At 46.1% G+C, this 18,174-nt stretch overlaps 1 protein-coding gene across 15 annotated transcripts in view; it reads right to left on the bottom strand.

Annotated features, from left to right (window-relative positions):
• L1CAM (L1 cell adhesion molecule) overlaps window positions 1–18,174 on the bottom strand; it is a 102,041-nt gene that overhangs the window by 32,896 nt on the left and 50,971 nt on the right. For all 15 annotated transcript variants that reach the window (XM_083482760.1, XM_083482768.1, XM_083482769.1 and 12 more), the window contains 10 exons: window positions 13,578–13,762; window positions 11,338–11,469; window positions 11,105–11,248; window positions 8,998–9,109; window positions 8,130–8,296; window positions 6,695–6,854; window positions 6,480–6,608; window positions 5,734–5,831; window positions 4,314–4,511; window positions 2,993–3,063 (listed from right to left, as the gene is read on the bottom strand). In XM_083482760.1, the coding sequence (XP_083338886.1) occupies window positions 2,993–3,063; window positions 4,314–4,511; window positions 5,734–5,831; window positions 6,480–6,608; window positions 6,695–6,854; window positions 8,130–8,296; window positions 8,998–9,109; window positions 11,105–11,248; window positions 11,338–11,469; window positions 13,578–13,762 (1,396 nt within the window). The remainder of the gene's footprint in view (window positions 1–2,992; window positions 3,064–4,313; window positions 4,512–5,733; window positions 5,832–6,479; window positions 6,609–6,694; window positions 6,855–8,129; window positions 8,297–8,997; window positions 9,110–11,104; window positions 11,249–11,337; window positions 11,470–13,577; window positions 13,763–18,174) is intronic.

Here is an 18,174-nt window from a genome sequence, read left to right as displayed (position 1 = left end):
TGGCCTGAATGGAAAGTAAATTCCTGTTCTTTTATAGGGACATTTGCCAGGTACCATCCTTGTGGTCTTTTCATAGACAAGTGAAGACCAGGCTTTTTACTGCAACACGCTATACTGCTGAAGAGGGTTCAGAAACTTTGGCTGGTGCAGAATTTGGTGGCCAGGTTGCTCACCGGGGCAAGATGGTTTGAGCATATTACGCTGATGCTGGCCCAACTGCATTGGCTGCCCATTGCTTTCTGGGCACAATTCAAAACGCTGGCTTTGACCAATAAAGTCTTAAATGGCTCAGGACTGCAATACCTCAAAGACCATATGAACCAACCCAGACCCTGCAATCATCAGCCAAGGCCCTTCTTCACGTGCCTCTTCCATGAGAGGCCCAGAGGGTGGCAACATGAGAATGGATCTTTCCTGTGGTGGCTTCCCATCTGTGGAAGGCTCTCCCTGAGAGGCTCATCTGGCATCCTCACCACACATCTTTAGGCACCAGGCAAAAATGTTTCCCTAGAACCAGGCCTTTGGCTGATTGAAAATCCGATGGCCTTTTAAATGTGTTTGTGGAGGAGGAGTTACTGGGCTGTTTTTGCTCTCGTTTTATTATGTATCTTGTGTTTTCATTTTGTATTTTTATTTTGTGAATCACCCTGTGATCTTCAGATGATGGGCAGTATATAAATTTAATAATAATAATAATAATAATAATAATAATAATAATAATAATAGAATAATAAGAATAAGAAGCTGCTTCCCACTCCTTCACTAGATGGGTAGTTGCCATAGTTTTCAGGTAGATGTGGGTGCAGGATCCCACCAACCTTTGGAGAGTCATACAGCAGGCAGAAGCTCAGCAGATGCTGCTTCTCCCTCTAGATGCTGGTGTGAACAGGTGTGTGAATCTGAACTTATTTCTATGGTTTATCTCATATCATAAGTATAAAGACTGACATAACTTACATATGACATGAGATTCTCCATCATGAACTTAGCTTGGCCATGGTACAAACCTGATACCAGCCATCATCCCTGTATCCAGAGGTGGGTGCATGTGGCAAACTGTGGGGTTGGAGTCCTGGACTGCACCCACTTGAGGCTACAGGGATGATGACACACATCCATTTTTCTGTTCTTTCCACTTAAAAAGAAGAGAGAGGGAAAAACTCTCCCTAGAACATCACAGAGAGGTTTATGCTGAAAACGTTTCTAAACTTACATGCTTATTTCCTTCATTCAGCAATTTCTTTATTTAACTCGAGGGAGCATTCAGGCGCATTAAGTTCCCCTAAAGAGGCTGAAGTGATACACCACAGGTTGCAACTTTGCCCTCGATGGGGAGGGAATGTTAATCCATACCCTCTGGTGTCCCAAACAAAAGTCATCATCAGGCAGATAATTGCTCTTGACAGCAGCCACCATCCTGGGTTAAACAGGAAATGGGAGCCACATGGCAACCCTCCCTCAGGGCCAAGACTGAACTGCGAGGGGCAACCAATGCCAGGCCAGCTGTGGTTAACACAGAGTGTCCACTCCACCGCCTGTATTGTGATAACATTTGTCTAGCTGAACTTGGTATATGCCTCCCCAAACGGAAACGTCTGGCACCAGCTCCCTCCTGGGAACGCAGCCCACAGTTCTCATCATTATGGCAAGCGCAAGCATTTGGGGACAATGTCGGCAGCAAACACAGTGCAGTGCGAACATGCCGCCCCTTTACATGGGAATGCAAACAACACAGCAAACCCAAACAGAGCGAAGATAATAAAAGGCCCAAGTGGCGTGTGCCTCAATAGAAACACCCCACTCTGGCACCCTGTGTCAGCACACTCCATGTGCCACCTCAGAGAAGAGGCCAGTCTCTCTCTCTCTCTCTCTCTCTCTCTCTCTCTCTCTCTCTCTCTTTCACACACACTTGCTCTGCAGGGCTGGAATAGCAGACACAAAATAGAGACATGGATGCAGGTCCTCCCTCATGTAATTTGGGCTGCAGAGGACACAGGAAGTGAGAAAGAAGCAGCAGCGCCATTAGTCAAAATGTGTGCCAAGAAGGAGAAGAGGGTGGCGGGAATCCCCCAGAACCAAGAGGGTCATTGGCCCGTCTCACTCAGGGGAAGATTATTCCCAGAATCCTAAATATAGTGGCTGAAAGTGAAATGAGTGTGAGCTGGACAGAGCCGGTTCAAATACCACCTCCATTTCAGTGCCCCTGACACCTGTAATAAAGGGTTAAGAATGCTTGGCCTACTTTACAGGGTTGTTGTAAGGAATACTGAGATCATGTATGTGAAATGCTCTGAATGTTTTTAAAAAAATGTTTGTTTTGTATCAGCTGGGATAAATTTAATCGGGATGGCCTGTGGTTGATTCGTTATGTTAGATTGCTTTCAGATTGACTTTGTTTAAAAGGGCTTTTATGTGTAGTATTATGAAGCCCTGACTTTTTTGTTTGTACACTCAGTTTTGGGGAAAGTGGCATAAAGCCTGCATGCAAGCAAAACAAACAAACAAATCCTTGAGTGACTTTTGTTCAGACCTTAACGTCTGCTTGATTTCGTTTCCACCGGTGGCTTCCGCTAGGGACACGCTATGCATTGTGTTAGGTCCACCCCATGCTGTGAGCGGCTCTTTGTGTTCTGAATTGTTTAGCAGACACATTGACAGATGCTGCAGCAGAGGTGCAAGAGCAAAGTGCTGAATATGTGATGTGAGGCATGGAGATAATAATACTGACCAACCTTACAAGGTTCTTGTTAAGATTACAAGAAGACAATATGTGTGGCTCAGTTGGACCACGCAAAGCAACACAAATACAAAGCAACTAGCCTCCAGGAGCATATTGCTTGTGTGCCTTGCAGAAATACTCAAATTCACCTCAGAATTTAGGTTTAGGCAAAATCCAACAGCAACTCTTGCATCTGCTCAACATGCTGCTAAGTCAGCCATGCCACTAAAACTGTGGAGGAGGAGGAGGGGAGCAAGAGTATTTATATTTTACCGTCCAGGTGATGATCATATTAGTAGTCTCGTTCCCCTTTCCTTTGACATCAGATGGATTCCGCTTAGGGGCTAGAAAGTAATGGATCACAGTTAGGTTTGTTTATATATCAGCTCAGACAAATCACCCACCATGACTAAGAGGCAGGTAATGGCATTTTCTTATGCCAAGCCACTTGTTCCCTCTCTTTCTCACGTTTGGGCTGTGAGTAGCCAAAACACTATCACACATGAGGGAGGTAACAGCAGGCTTGGGGGGAAATCCCAAGGTTTTCAGAAATACAAAAAATATTTAGGAGACAGGAGACTTAACAGAGGAAAAACCTTAAAACAGTCCAATTAAGATCTGTGCATGCTCAATGACTATGAAATTCTGCCTGTTGCAGGCCGGTGGGGGGGGGGGGAGGAAAGTCTGGTGTGGGGAGGATTGGAATAGTGGGGCTGGAGCCCTGAACAGAAGCACTCTGAGCTGTAACATTTCGTTGCAGGGCCCCATTTGCCTGTGTATCACAAGCACTGTTGATTCTTACAGGGCAGGGCTGGCTCAATAAACTTTGGCAACTGAGGCGAAACACAAAATGCCCCCCCCCACCCCCCACTGCCACTGCCAGGGAAGAAGGGGCAAATGAAGATCTGCATCAGGAGCAAGGAATAATAATAATAATAATTTATTTAATACCCCGCCCATCTGGCTGGGTGGCTTCCAACAAAATATTAAAATACAGTAATGCATCAAACATTAAAAACTTCCCTAAACAGGGCTGCCTTCAGATGTCTTCTAAAAGTTAGATGGTGGTTTATTTCCTTGACATCTGATGGGAGTTTGTTTCACAGGGCGGGCACCACTACCAAGAAGGCCCTCTGCCTGGCTCCCTGTAACCTCACTTCTCGCAGGGAGGGAACTGCCAGAAGGCCCTCGGAGCTGGACCTCAGTGTCCAGGCAGAATGATGGGGGTGGAGATGCTCCTTCAGATATACTGGACCGAGGCCGTTTAGGGCTTTAAAGGTCTACATTGGGAACAAGGGCGGGAGGAGAGTAGCAGCTCCTCCTATTCACCAAGAGGCCGCTGTAGAGGTGGCATGGGGGGGGCGCCGCCAAGGAAGCAGCAGATTCGGCCTCCAAAGATCATGCAGCACCTGCTGCTGCCACCATGGCAGCAGTGGGCAATGCACTCCTTGGAGCCTGGATCTGCTGTCCCTGTGGACCCTGCTCCTCGAGGCAATCGCCTCACCTTGCCTCATGGGTGGGCAGGCCCTGCTACAGGGAACGATGACACCTAAGCCCCAAACATGCTTCTCCTTGGCATTGTCAGCCTCCTTACCTGCAGGATTTGTGACATAGCTGACAGGGTGGGAATTTAGCGGACTGTCCCCATGATCATTTCTGGCCTTCACATAGAAGTTATATTTCCTGAATGGAGAAAGGTGAAGCGTGGCCCACGGCTGGTTTCCTGGCACAGTGGTTAACTTTTCCATTTTTCCTTGCCCAAAGTTGCTTTCGTCACAAAATACAGTATACTCTGTGGGGAGAGTAAAGGCCATGTCAATATTTTGACAGACTAAGCCCCTCCCAGAAATAATCAAGGTCATCACAGCCTTTGACTGGGAAGCCCCACCACAACCAACTGGGAAAGAGATGCATTCTCTGCACATGCTCAGAAGCGTTCATTTTCCTGCAGCCAGTCTGAACACACCAACGGAAATAACATTGGAGCAAATGTGTGACTTAAACAGAGCTTCCAGTTCCAAGTATATCTCAAATGAAGCACTGCATTGCTTCACACATAATACAGCAACAAACCCAGCAGGGAGTCAGAACCAACCCCTTATGGCTTTCTGACAAGAATACCTGCAGGAGACAAGCACTTTCTAACAGTTGTTTGTCACACTTGAGATGTTTAGTTCTATACTTACAAAAATGAGCTGTGAGTCGAAAGCGCGTACTAATGAGATTCTTTACAAACAGACCCAGGTACAAAAAGCACCTCAGTTTAAATGCCAAAATACATTGGCAGTGGCAGGAAAGTGCTATGATGCATTTACAGCCATGGTCCTTAAGGCCCACCTGGCTTCAGGGTGATCTCGTTTTCTACCCTGCCTTCTACTGCAAATAATAATAGGGCCTTCGCCACAGGGAAACCACAGAGAGATGCCATTCTGCATCCACAGAGAATCGTGGCCAAAGATGCCTTTCAATTTGTAAAACAAGTTCAGGTTGCAGATAACTCTAGTATTTATCCTGTCTTTGTTTTAAATGCAGCTAGGTGTGGGGGACCTGTGGATAAACCACCGGGGAATATGGTTGTTCTGCTGAGGTGATTTCAGGAGCTGCTGAGAAAGGAAGAAATAGGGGTACAGGAGGAAGACAAAGCTGATGGGCAGGAATTGGGGGAGGGCAAAGTAAAACACTGAAAGGGGTATCAGGCTAGTTTTGCAAAACAAAGAGATAACAGTGTGTGCACATTTTGCATCATATCAGGTTCTACAGGTTTTTTAAAAAAATGAAATCTTGAAATCTGAGGGTTATGATTTATTTGGTGGGGGGAATAGCTGCCCCCCATGCCTCCCCATCCTGCCATTGCCCATGGTATGACTGGATCCTGCCCTCCCACCCAAACACATCCCACGTGTGAGAGTTCTGAAGAAAAGCCAAGAATTCGGAGGCTTTGAGTGAGGATTCCAAACTGGTAACATGGCAACGCTGGCTCTAAGCACCACGGTGCACTCAGCCCCGTTTCTTACCCTTGATAGGCCTGTTGTGATCATCTCCTGGTGTCCACGTCAGCTTCACCTGCCAATCTTGCTGCTCCGACAGTTCCAGATTTGACACAGGGCCAGGACTGCCTGAAAGAGAGACCATCATGCGAGCCATGATGAGGGAGCGACCGCAGGATGAAAGCCCCAAGTCTTCTTTGTATCTCCTTTAGCAGTTTTCCCAGAGCTGACCCAAAACATTTTGGATCCTGAGATTAAAATTCCAAATGACAGCTCTGTCTCTCCCCACCCCACCCCATGGTATAATTAATGTTGTTATTATTTCACTAACTGATAGGGCTATCTAGAAATGGAAGTAGTTTTAGTTAATAAATAGTTGTCTTTTAAACATGTCTCTCTCTCTCCCATGCACACATATATCAATTTCCTCACAACCCAGACTCAAATAAAACTTGCTTCACAGATGCCTTTGGAGGCATGTTGAAGGATGTGCAATGTTTATGTACATCTCCTGGTCAGAAGAAGCATCACTTCTCTCTCTCTCTCTCTCGCTCTGTCCCTCCCTCCCCCACCTTGAGTTCCCTTTTATAGTAACGCCAGATTCACCTCAAAACATCAAAAACCAAAAACATGTGCCCCAAATCTACCAGCTGCAGCCACTACCTCACTTACCATCACTTTGCTCTCTCAGTAACTTTGGAGTCTAAAGAACCCAAGACAACCATTTTACAAGAGGTAAAAGAACCCATATCTGATTTCTCCTTTTTTGGTACTTGCCATATACCCAAAGCTTGGCACTTTTCTCCACAGAGTCAAGAGCTGTCCAAGCCCGGCAGGTGTATATTCCTTGGTCAGAATAGTCCAGGTCAGTGATGGTCAAGGATGTGTCGTTGATGAAATACCTAGCAGGTGGATAAAATAAGAGTGCTTTGTGGTTTCCCTCAGTCCACAGGCTCCCCCACAACCCTGCCCTGCCCACACCACTCACTTGTCATTGTCAGCGGACTCCTTAATCAGCTGCCCTTTTCGGTGCCACTCAAGACCAGGGCCTGGGATGGTGTCATCGAACACCACTTTGCAATGGAACGTCACATGGCCACCCTTCTCCCCTTCTGTGTTTGTAGGCTCCACTTCAAACTGTGTGGCTCCTGGAACAGGGACAGAATGTGGAGTCGTGGCCTCTCTCCCCACCATGCCTTGCTGTGGTTGGAGGGATGAGATCTCAATAGCCCTCATGGCTGCTCTTTCCCTATCATTCCACAGTGTGACTTGAGCACCTCCCATTGCAGGCAGGGCCAGGCAACAAATTCTCAGGCAATGCAACCTCTTAAGAAGTTCTCCTGCACACACCTCACTGAAATGAACCAGGTGACCACTTTTGACCTGTTTCCCACACTTTTACCTTGAATGGCACCCCAAACCGAGTATTCCTAAAGCTGCTCTGATTTAAATTACCTTGGCAGTGGCCTGAATATGTTAATTTTAGGCAGACCTCAACATACAAGACAAAAGGCAAATCTAAAATGTGAGCATGAGGGGGGAAAACAAGATTTGCTGCCACCCAGGAGAGCTTTCATTCTTACTGTGAGGTTACCAAGACAGGATCCTCTTTCCACTTCTCAGAAGAGGGCAGGAGACTCAGGAGAACCTGAATCATCTCCTAATTTCATTGGGGAAGCATCCAAAACGTCAGTATTATCTATAAAATCCATCTGTGGAGCTGGCTGTACAGGAGGATGGAGATGTTCAACTAAGGGCCTTAGAGGCTGCGGCTGACAGTTCAGAGTGGGCAGAATGTAGTCCATGAGGTGCCCTCCATATGTTGTTGGCAGGGGCATCCCCTCCCATTTTGACACCTGAGGCAAAACAGGAAGGGTGCTGCTTCTGTCAAATCTTTGCTTACGAGGGACGCACAGTGCAGCTTCTGGCAGCATCTCATGGAACTCTCATAAGAACTTGTCAGAAGCCACTGCCACTACTTCTCCCCACTTTTCTGATGGTCACTGGGCTCCATCCTGCAGGATTCAGCTGCCCAAGGCAGTTGTCTCAGTCTGCCTCATGGGTGGGCCGGGCCTGGTTGCTGGGCAATGCGAGCTGAAGCCAATGTGGTCTGTGGTCAGGGGGAGGATGGAAATTGTAGTCCAACATCTGACACCAAACTGTCTACCTCATGAAGTAAGATCTGACCCCTTTGGCCTTTCTCTCTGTTTACTTTTAGTGTGACTGCTCAGGCTGGAGAAAGCAGGAAAGTGGAACACCTATTTTTCAATTTCATCATACCGCAATGACCTATGACTGCTATCTTCCCATCAAGCCTCATTGTGCCTTACTATCATGCCTTACTGACTATTTCCTATCCAACTTCTCTTCAGATTCATAACCCGTCTGAGAGGTGTGGTGCATTCTGGGAAATCTGCTCCCACCTTTGACAAAAAGGTGGGCAACGATGGAGACATTGTTCTGATCATTCTCAGCAAAGCATGTGAAGTTCCCTGCATCCTCACGCTGGACTTTCTCAAGCTGCAGGGTTCCGTTTGTGAATAGAAAGCTCCGGTAATCTTCCATGATGGAGTACATGCCTTCTGTAAGCCTGGAAGTAAGAGCAAGAGGGGGCACATCAAGCGCATGAAAGAGAAAATGCTCTGTTGTCAATGTGGTCAGTGTTGCTGTCACTTAAAAACAAAAAAATTCCAGAGGGATTCCTATGATTTTAAGATCTACACCATAAGCAGAGGGTTCCTCCAGAGTGTCAGTGTTTTGCAGGAGAGATTTCAGTGCATACTGGAACTTCAGTTTTGAGCAATTAAAGTTTGATATGACAGATTGATGCTAATAATAAAGATCTCACAGCATATATTCACTGTCTCCACACAAATAAGGCATCATTTTCCATTTACAAATAAAAGTTACTACACTTACTCAGTGGCGCTCAACCCCAAGCGCCAGAACTTTGGCACAGAGAAGATGAGATATATACAAATGGTGCCATAGCTGCTTAGGACAAAGTTAGCAAGAAAATGGATTCAATGGATCCAAAGGATTCAAGTTACAAGAAAGGAAATTCCAACTAAACATCAGGAAGGGGAAGAGCTGTTCAAGAGTGGAAAGGACTTCCTCAGAAGGTGGTGGGCTCTCCGTCCTTGGAGGTTTTTAAGCAGTGGCTGGATGGCCATCTGCCATGGACGCTTTGGTTGAGATTCCTGCGTTGCAGGGGGTTGGACTAGATGACCCTCAGGGTCCCTTCCAACTCTATGATTCTATGAAATACATCAGCCATAGCAGAGAACTCACCAGTTGACAGTGGGCCGAGGTGCCCCAAAAGTCTCACAGTGCAGGGTGGCGGTCTGGTTCTCCACCACATTGTATACCAACCCATCCGGGGTCAGGATCTCTGCCGGCAGACCTGAATTAAATCAAGTAGATAGATACGTTTGGGGCATGGCACCCTCTAAACAAACAACCAGTTCTGTCTCCTCAACGAAACCCATCTAGGGTTTTGCAAGTATATCAGACCAGCCTCATAATCAGGGTTTTTTAAAGTGAGGGCCGGGTGTGTGTGTTGAGGACATGGTTTTTTTTTACAATTAGTTTGTATTAAATATTTTATTGTGTCACAAAACAAACAAATAAACAGGGGGAAGTACATATAGTGTCTCCACTTTCAATTCATAGAGTATTTTTCACATTTCGTTTACAGTCGTTTAAAAACATTTCGTTTACAGTCAGACTTTATTGTTAAAGACATTGTGTGGTTGGGGTAAAAGAGAGAGGAGGGAGATAGAGATAGATCTTTTGCTCTATTGCATAGTGTTTGTGTGGTGTTTTTGTGTCAGCATCACGTGGGCTGGACCTTTATTTATATATTTTTGTTGGCATTGCAAGAGCTTAGAGAGTGCAGAGCTTGCTTGGCTGCTGTGTGGGTGGTTTGTATGTGTGAGCAGGGACAGGGGGGTTGGGGTTGGGTCAAGTTAGCCACACAGAAATTTATGGGAAGCCGCCCTTTGAGAAAAGTTAACCAACAAGCTTAAACTAGCACAGGGAGGGTTGCCATATTTTGAAGAGCAAAAAAGAGGACACATTTGCCGATTTCTACTTTTAAAAAATAGGATGTGTCCATGAAAAAGAGGATGTGTCCTGGAAAAAGAGGACATATAGCAACCCTAACTGGTCACCTTCACCCCGGTGTTGCTCCCCTTCATCACATTTACAGCAGAACAAAACAATGACCTATCCCCCCCCCCACAGGATACAAACTGGGGAAATTGTAAGTCAAACAGCAAAAAAACCCCAACAACAATTAAACACATTTAGTCATTTAGCATATTAGATCTTTTTGGTAAAGGCTTTTAATGTGTATGTGTATGAGTGTATGTGTGTGTGTATGTGTATATGTGTGTGTATGTGTATATATATATGTGTGTGTGTGTGTGTGTGTGTGTTTTGTATATGTATATGTATGTGTGCACACACACACACACACACACTTTTTTGTTATATTACTGTTTGGCCGGATGCTAGCCAAGGCTTAACACTCGTTGACCAGAATGTCCGGAGGTAGGAATAAGTGTACTTCTCTTACCGACAAATGGGGTCAAGTAAGCCTTCATGTTTTCCTTATATCTCCATAAGTAAAAGGGTTTGACTAGGCTCAGGAGCTAGAGGCCCCTGAACTTAATTCCCTCTTCCTGGAGAAACCTCTCTTGGCCTTCCCTCCCCAAGAGGCAAGCAAGATGTGAAGCAGTGACATCTGTGGCAACAAAACGCATAGTGGGCTGGGGCTGATTGCTAGCTAGCCCAACACACATCACTAAATGACCCTCCAGGAAAAGTAGCTACTAGAGACTTTAAAGGTAAAGGTAAAGGGACCCCTGACCATTAGGTCCAGTCGTGGCCGACTCTGGGGTTGCGGCACTCATCTCACTTTATTGGCCGAGGGAGCCGGCGTACAGTTTCTGGGTCATGTGGCCAGCATGACTAAGCCGCTTCTGGCAAACCAGAGCAGCACACGGAAATGCCATTTACCTTCCCACCAGAGCGGTACCTATTTATCTACTTGCACTTTGATGTGCTTTCGAATTGCTAGGTTGGCAGGAGCAGGGACCGAGCAACGGGAGCTCACCCCGTCGTGGGGATCTGAACTGCCAACCTTCTGATTGGCAAGTGCTAGGCTCTGTGGTTTAACCCACAGCACCACCTGCGACTACAGACTTTACCTTTAAAAAAAAACAACAACCCTGAAAACTGAAATTCAGAGGAGCCTGGAACACCTTCAAGCATTATTTGCAATGTGAGAATGGTGACACTGTTGTGTGTGTGCTCTCTGTTGGCTCCCCCCACCTTGCCGCCCTTTGGAACTGGTCTAGCCCCACACTCATCCAAGAGGAGCAGATAAACTCACGGACAATGAGGATGTACGCATTGGCCAGGAGACTGCCATGCTTATTATGGGCTTCACACTGGATCACAGCTGTGTCGTTGGGCTGCACTTGGTTGAGGATCAAAGCTCCTGGCACCACCTTCCTTCTCGGGTCTGGCATCACCTCTGAAACCCAGCAAAAGAGTTTAGGCCCACGAGAGGAAGCATGGCATCCCTTTCCCTCACCCACATTCCGCTCCTGCCCATTCACTCACCTTCTAGCGGGATCCCATTTATCCTCCACGACACCTCTGGTTTGGGTTGCCCATCAACATCGCAATTCAAGCGCACATTTTCTCCTGGTGCAAAGATCTCGCTCTCGGGCTCTTTTATCCAGTATGGAGCAGCTGAGAAAAGAGGGCAGAGTGAAAGGGCCGCCTCCCCACCCACAAGCCCCATCTGCAGCCTCTCTGCTAACTCCACAGACTCTAATCTTGCCCTCCAGTTCCTACATATCAACTTCTGAAAACTAAAAAGAAATTCAGGATTCCCCCACTCCTGACCTTGAAGCTCTCTCCCCCCCCACCCCAATTACTGGAGCCACAACGAATGGAAAGCCAAAGTTCAAGCTACTGTCATGCCTGCTTAGGGTTCCTGCTTAGGGTGGCTATTGCAAAGAGCAATATATTTGTGTAATATATATACTGTCAGGTTTAGCACTTCTCTCACACAAGACGTGGAATGCTGGCAGTTTTACTAGTTGAGGTTTATTAGCAATAACAGGCTTTCAGCAATCCGACCTTCCCACAACTCACTTCAGGTAGGTAGCCGTGTTGGTCTGACACAGTCGAAATATATTAAAAAATTGTCCAGTAGCACCTTAGAGACCAACTAAGTTTGTTCTTGAAAGAAGCTTTCGTGTGCATGCATGGTATCTGAAGAAGTGTGCATGCACAGAAAAGCTTATACTGTACCAAGAACAAACCTAGTTGGTCTCTAAGGTGCTACTGGACAATTTTTTAATATATTTCATTCCTCACTGTCGGAGTCAGTTGACTCAGCTGGCTTCTGGCCCTTCCCAAGGCCCGATATACACCAGGCCCGCCCCTGTTTCCTGTCACTCTTCCTTTGTTCTAATCGCTTGCTCTGCCTCCTACTTCTTGGAGACTCAGGTGCAGCCAATTCCTTCTCCTCTGGAGTTGAACCCAACTCCCTCCTACCACCTGCCTCCTGCTCCTTCATCTCTGTGCTGCTGCAAAAACTTACAGGCAGCATTCCAGAGCGAGAAGGGCTTTTCTCACTTTCGTTGTGTGAAATAATCAAGTACCTATTTTCCTCTGCCTCTTCCTCTCTGCCGGCCATGTCTCTGACATTTACAGTGTTACTGGTCAAGCTGCAGTTCTAACTTCTTACAAATGGTCAGAATGTCACTGATTGTTGGCTTTCCACTCTACATATGCACAGAATATTGAGCTGCCTCCCATCCCACCATCCCACACAAAACTGGCTGTCAGTGGCAGGGCAAACCACAGCATGGCAATGGCACACTGCACAGCACACTGTGACAGCTCATTGCCAGGAAGGAGAAGGAAGGAAGGAAGGAAGGAAGGAAGGAAGGAAGGAAGGAAGGAAGGAAGGAAGGAAGGGGCACAATGCAGCGGCAGGTGGCTCTGTGTTCCTTGCGATATCTAGACCCAGCCTCGCCTTTCTGGAAAAGAATCCTATCCAGGAAACCTTGGCTGGCGTGAAGGAGAGACCTCTCAGGACAGTGCAGGATGCCCTTGGGAGCTTCCTGGCCAGGGCTAAGAGTCATTTCAGGGTGAGAAGTTTGATGGGGCCACAGGGAAGGAGTTGCCCCCTTTCCTCCCTTTCTGTTGTCTTTATTAAAGGATTTTCATAGTTAGCAAGGATGCATACAATGCCTCAGTCCTTTCTCACATTCGGTGTGAGACACTGCTGTCATAGAGGTGGGAGGGAGAATCGGGGAGAGCGGGAAGAAAGAAGTGGGGTAGTGATTTTTCACTCTTTTACTTAGTGTACGTATGTGCAGAGTTTTTGTGTCAGTGTTGCCAGGATAGGTTCTTTATTTATCTGTTTGTTCTTGTTGGCAGTGTGAGATGTTGGAGAGACCAGAGCGTGGTTGGTTGCATTTAGCTGATTGCCGTCAGTTTTTTGTGGGGGGGGGGTGTTACCCCCCTTTTCTCACAGTCCTGACAACAACAACAAAATCTCCTTCCCACTATTCACTTAAAACAAACAAAACAGACTGCAAAGTCAAGTTTAGCACCATGTCTAGTTTGGTCCCCAAATCAATGGGACCTAAAACCTATGTAATGTGGAGGGCAGGTCCTTTGCTAAATGTCTGCCCCCTACTGAAATCTGAAATGAATGGCTTCTCCTAGGAGAGACCCCCTCACTCACACCCCACCAGAGTCCTACTGCCCCAGCTTAGCTGGTGCCCCCTCTTATCCCACCAGTTACACATGTGTAGTTATGCCTGTGGCTGTGGGCATACCCTCGACCGTCACGTAGTAGCTGTGGCGGATCGTGCCGTGGTCGTTGTGAGCAATGCACTGGTATTCTCCATCGTCATCCTCCTCCACGCTTGGGATGCGCAGGGTTTTATTTGAGTTCTCAAGGACTACCCGGTCCGAAAGCTTCAGTCTGTTCATGTGGATCCATTCCACGGTTGGTGTAGGGCTGCCAGAGACAGGAGAGAAAGGGTGAGAGTAGAAATTGGCTAATGACTCTGGTTGAGGGTCCAACTAGTTTTATGGCTAAGACCAAGAACCCTCCAGGTGTTGTTGGGGTTCAACTACCATCGTCTCCATTGGCCCACGCTTACCGGGGCTGATGAGAGAGAGCTAGAGCCCTATAGCATCTGCAGGACCACCAGGCTGGGCACAGCTGGAAAGAGCCCTGCTATGCTGTCCTATCCCAGATCCTCTCCTCCTCCCTGCCCCATACCGTGTCATTGGCAGTAGTGACGCAATGACTGAAAGCCAGTCTGGTGTAGTGGCCTGGGTGCTGGGCTAAGACCTGGGAGAGCAGGGTTCAAATCCCCGCTCAGCCATGAAGCTCAGTGAGTGATTTTGGACCAGTCACTCTCTCTTAGCCTAACCTCCCTCATAGGGTTGTTGAGAGATAAAAGAGAGAGTGGGAGAACTAAGTATGTTACCTTGAACTTTTTGGAGAAAAGATGGGATCTAATGGTAATAAAAAACAAACATTTAATTGATTAATTTGTTAGATTAACGGCTTAAAAACTTATTGATTGGCTAAATGTATTCTTTTAATTTAAAAAATTATTTTATTTTAAAAACAAGAACTCATAAAAACTGCCATCTTAGTAGTGAAATTGCCTCGAGAAGAGGGGAGGTTTCATCTTCTACGATATGGCTGCTATGAAATATTATCTATTTATTTTATAAATATTTTTTATACAGCTATATAATTAAAATAAAGCAGGAAATGTCTATATACAATAAAAACCACAGGAAAAAATTAAAACCAGAGACCATCTACTAACTATTACGGAAGTATGTTTTCTCAGTTGCCTGCACAAGCTTTGCAATGAACACATCAGTTATAAGAACAGGAAGTGCTCTATTTCACTCTGCAGCAGTTTTGGATTCAGTTAGCTCAATTTTGCTTCCAACACAATCAGCGAGACATAACTGTGAAATCCTAGCAATGTCACATATTTTTCTTTCATCTCATTTCATCTTCACAACAAGGAAGTAGCCTAGACTGAGGGACTGTGACTGGCTTCACAGTCATGCAGTAAGATTGACTTGAACCTGAACCGCTTTGCCCGTAGGTCAACATGCCACCACCGTAACGCCCTGGCTCCCCTTCTGACTATGCGCACCAAGCAAGGCTGCTCTTAGTCTTCCTCTCAAAGGTACTCTCTACTCTTTCTATCATCATCCAGACAATAAATGAAACCATGACTAAGAACGCTGCCAAAGTGCTTCCTGGATCTCCTTGGCTGGCACTTTCCATAGAATCATAGAATCATAGAATTGGAAGAGACCACAAGGGCCATCGAGTCCAACCCCCTGCCAAGCAGGAAACACCATCAGAGCACTCCTGACATATGGTTGTCAAGCCTCTGCTTAAAGACCTCCAAAGTAGGAGACTCCACCACACTCCTTGGCAGCAAATTACACTGTCGAACAGCTCTTACTGTCAGGAATTTCTTCCTAATGTTTAGGTGGAATCTTCTTTCTTGTAGTTTGGATCCATTGCTCCGTGTCCGCTTCTCTGGAGCAGCAGAAAACAACCTTTCTCCCTCCTCTATGTGACATCCTTTTATATATTTGAACATGGCTATCATATCACCCCTTAACCTCCTCTTCTCCAGGCTGAACATGCCCAGCTCCCTTAGCCGTTCCTCATAAGGCATCGTTTCCAGGCCTTTGACCATTTTGGTTGCCCTCCTCTGGACACGTTCCAGTTTGTCAGTGTCCTTCTTGAATTGTGGTGCCCAGAACTGGACACAGTACTCCAGGTGTGGTCTGACCAGAGCAGAATACAGTGGCACTATTACTTCCCTTGATCTAGATGCTATACTCCTATTGATGCAGCCCAGAATTGCATTGGCTTTTTTAGCTGCAGCGTCACACTGTTGGCTCATGTCAAGTTTGTGGTCAACCAAGACTCCTAGATCCTTTTCACATGTACTGCTCTCAAGCCAGGTGTCACCCATCTTGTATTTGTGCCTCTCATTTTTTTTGCCCAAGTGCAATACTTTACATTTCTCCCTGTTAAAGTTCATCTTGTTTGTTTTGGCTCAGTTCTCTAATCTGTCAAGGTCGTTTTGAAGTGTGATCCTGTCCTCTGGGGTGTTAGCCACCCCTCCCAGTTTGGTGTCATCTGCAAATTTGATCAGGATGCCCTTGAGTCCATCATCCAAGTCGTTGATAAAGATGTTGAATAAGACCGGGCCCAAGACAGAACCCTGTGGCACCCCACTAGTCACTCTTCTCCAGGATGAAGAGGAACCATTGATGAGCACCCTTTGGGTTCGGTCAGTTAGCCAGTTACAAATCCACTGAGTGGTAGCATAGTCAAGACCGCATTTTACCAGCTTCTTTACAAGAATATCATGGGGCACCTTGTCAAATGTCTTGCTGAAATCAAGGTAGGCTCCATCCACTGCATTCCCTTCATCTACCAGGCTTGTAATTTTGTCAAAAAACGAGATCAGGTTAGTCTGACATGACTTATTTTTGAGAAATCCATGCTGACTATTGGTGATCACAGCATTCCTTTCTAGGTGCTCACAGACTGTTTGCTTAATGATCTGCTCCAGAATCTTCCCTGGTATTGATGTCAGACTGACTGGGCGGTAATTATTTGGGTCCTCTCTTTTCCCCTTTTTGAAAATAGGGACAACATTTGCCCTCCTCCAGTCTGCCGGGACTTCGCCTGTTCTCCAGGAATTCTCAAAGATGACTGCCAGTGGTTCTGAGATCACATCTGCCAGTTCTTTTAATACTCTTGGATGCAGTTCATCTGGCCCTGGAGACTTGAATACATCTAAATTAGCCAAGTATTCTTGTACTATCTCCTTAGTTATTCTGGGCTGTGTTTCCTCTGCTGAATCATTTGCTCCAAATTCTTCAGGTCGGGCATTGTTTTCTTTATCGGAGAAGACTGAGGCAAAGAAGGCATTGAGGAGTTCAGCCCTTTCTGTGTCCCCTGTTTGCATTTCACCATCTTCTCCTCTGAGTGACCCCACTGTTTCTTTGTTCTTCCTTTTGCTACGAACATACCCATAAAAGCCTTTTTTTGTTGCTTTTAACCTCTCTAGCAAGCCTGAGTTCATTCTGTGCTTTAGCTTTTCTGACTTTGCGTCTACACGTGCTGGCTATTTGTTTGAATTCCTCTTTGGTGGTTTCCCCCCTTTTCCATTTTTTGTACACATCCTTTTTTAATCTTAACTCAGTTAAAAGTTCTTTAGAGGCCACCCTGGCTTCTTTAGGCACCTTCCATGTTTCCGTCTTATTGGTATTGCCTGAAGTTGTGCTTTTACTATCTCCCTCTTAACAAACTCCCAGCCATCATGAACTCCCATTCCTTTTAGTATTACTGTCCATGGGATCTCACCCAGCACTTCCCTAAGTTTTATGAAGTCGGCTTTCTTAAAGTCAAGAAATTGAGTCCTGGTATGCTTGGCTGCTCCTTTCCGCTGTATAGTAAACTTCAGAAGAGCATGATCACTCGCGCCTAATGATCCTTCCACTTCTACCCCACTAACCAGGTCATCAACATTGGTTAGGACCAGATCTAAAATGGCTGTTCCTCTTGTTGCTTCTCCCACTTTCTGGACAATGAAGTTGTCTGCAAGGCCAGTGAGGAATCTGTTTGACCTTATGCTATTGGCTGAGTTTGACATCCAACAAATATCTTATTTCCTGTTCAATATTTATCACTGTCTGTCACCATCATATTCTAGAATCTACATGTAAGACACTTGGGATAATTGGTCAAGTCAGTACTTAAAGAGAATTGTCAGAAGCAGCAACATTTTTGTTTTTTAATCAAGAGAGGGGCAGAGATAGATGATGACAAAAACGCATGACATCTTACTAGAATCATCCTAAATCTCCAAGGATGTGGACAGGCTGCTTGGAGGAGTGAAACCAACCACCTGTCTTCTTGATCCTTGCCCATCCTTGCCCATCCAGTTATAAGAACAGGAAGTGCTCTATTTCACTCTGCAGCAGTTTTGGATTCAGTTAGCTCAATTTTGCTTCCAACACAATCAGCGAGACATAACTGTGAAATCCTAGCAATGTCACATATTTTTCTTTCATCTCATTTCATCTTCACAACAAGGAAGTAGCCTAGATTGAGGGATTGTGACTGGCTTCACAGTCATGCAGTAAGATTGACTTGAACCTGAACCGCTTTGCCCGTAGGTCAACATGCCACCACCGTAACGCCCTGGCTCCCCTTCTGACTATGCGCACCAAGCAAGGTTGCTCTTAGTCTTCCTCTCAAAGGTACTCTCTACTCTTTCTGCCATCATCCAGACAATGCATGAAACTATGACTAAGAACGCTGCCAAAGTGCTTCCTGGATCTCCTTGGCTGGCACTTTCC

Source organism: Podarcis liolepis (assembly GCF_965112155.1).
Source record: "Podarcis liolepis genome assembly, chromosome: 17".
Taxonomy (NCBI): Eukaryota; Metazoa; Chordata; class Lepidosauria; order Squamata; family Lacertidae; genus Podarcis; species Podarcis liolepis.
Note: the sequence above shows the minus strand (reverse complement) of the source record. Positions and strands in the feature narration are given on the sequence as shown.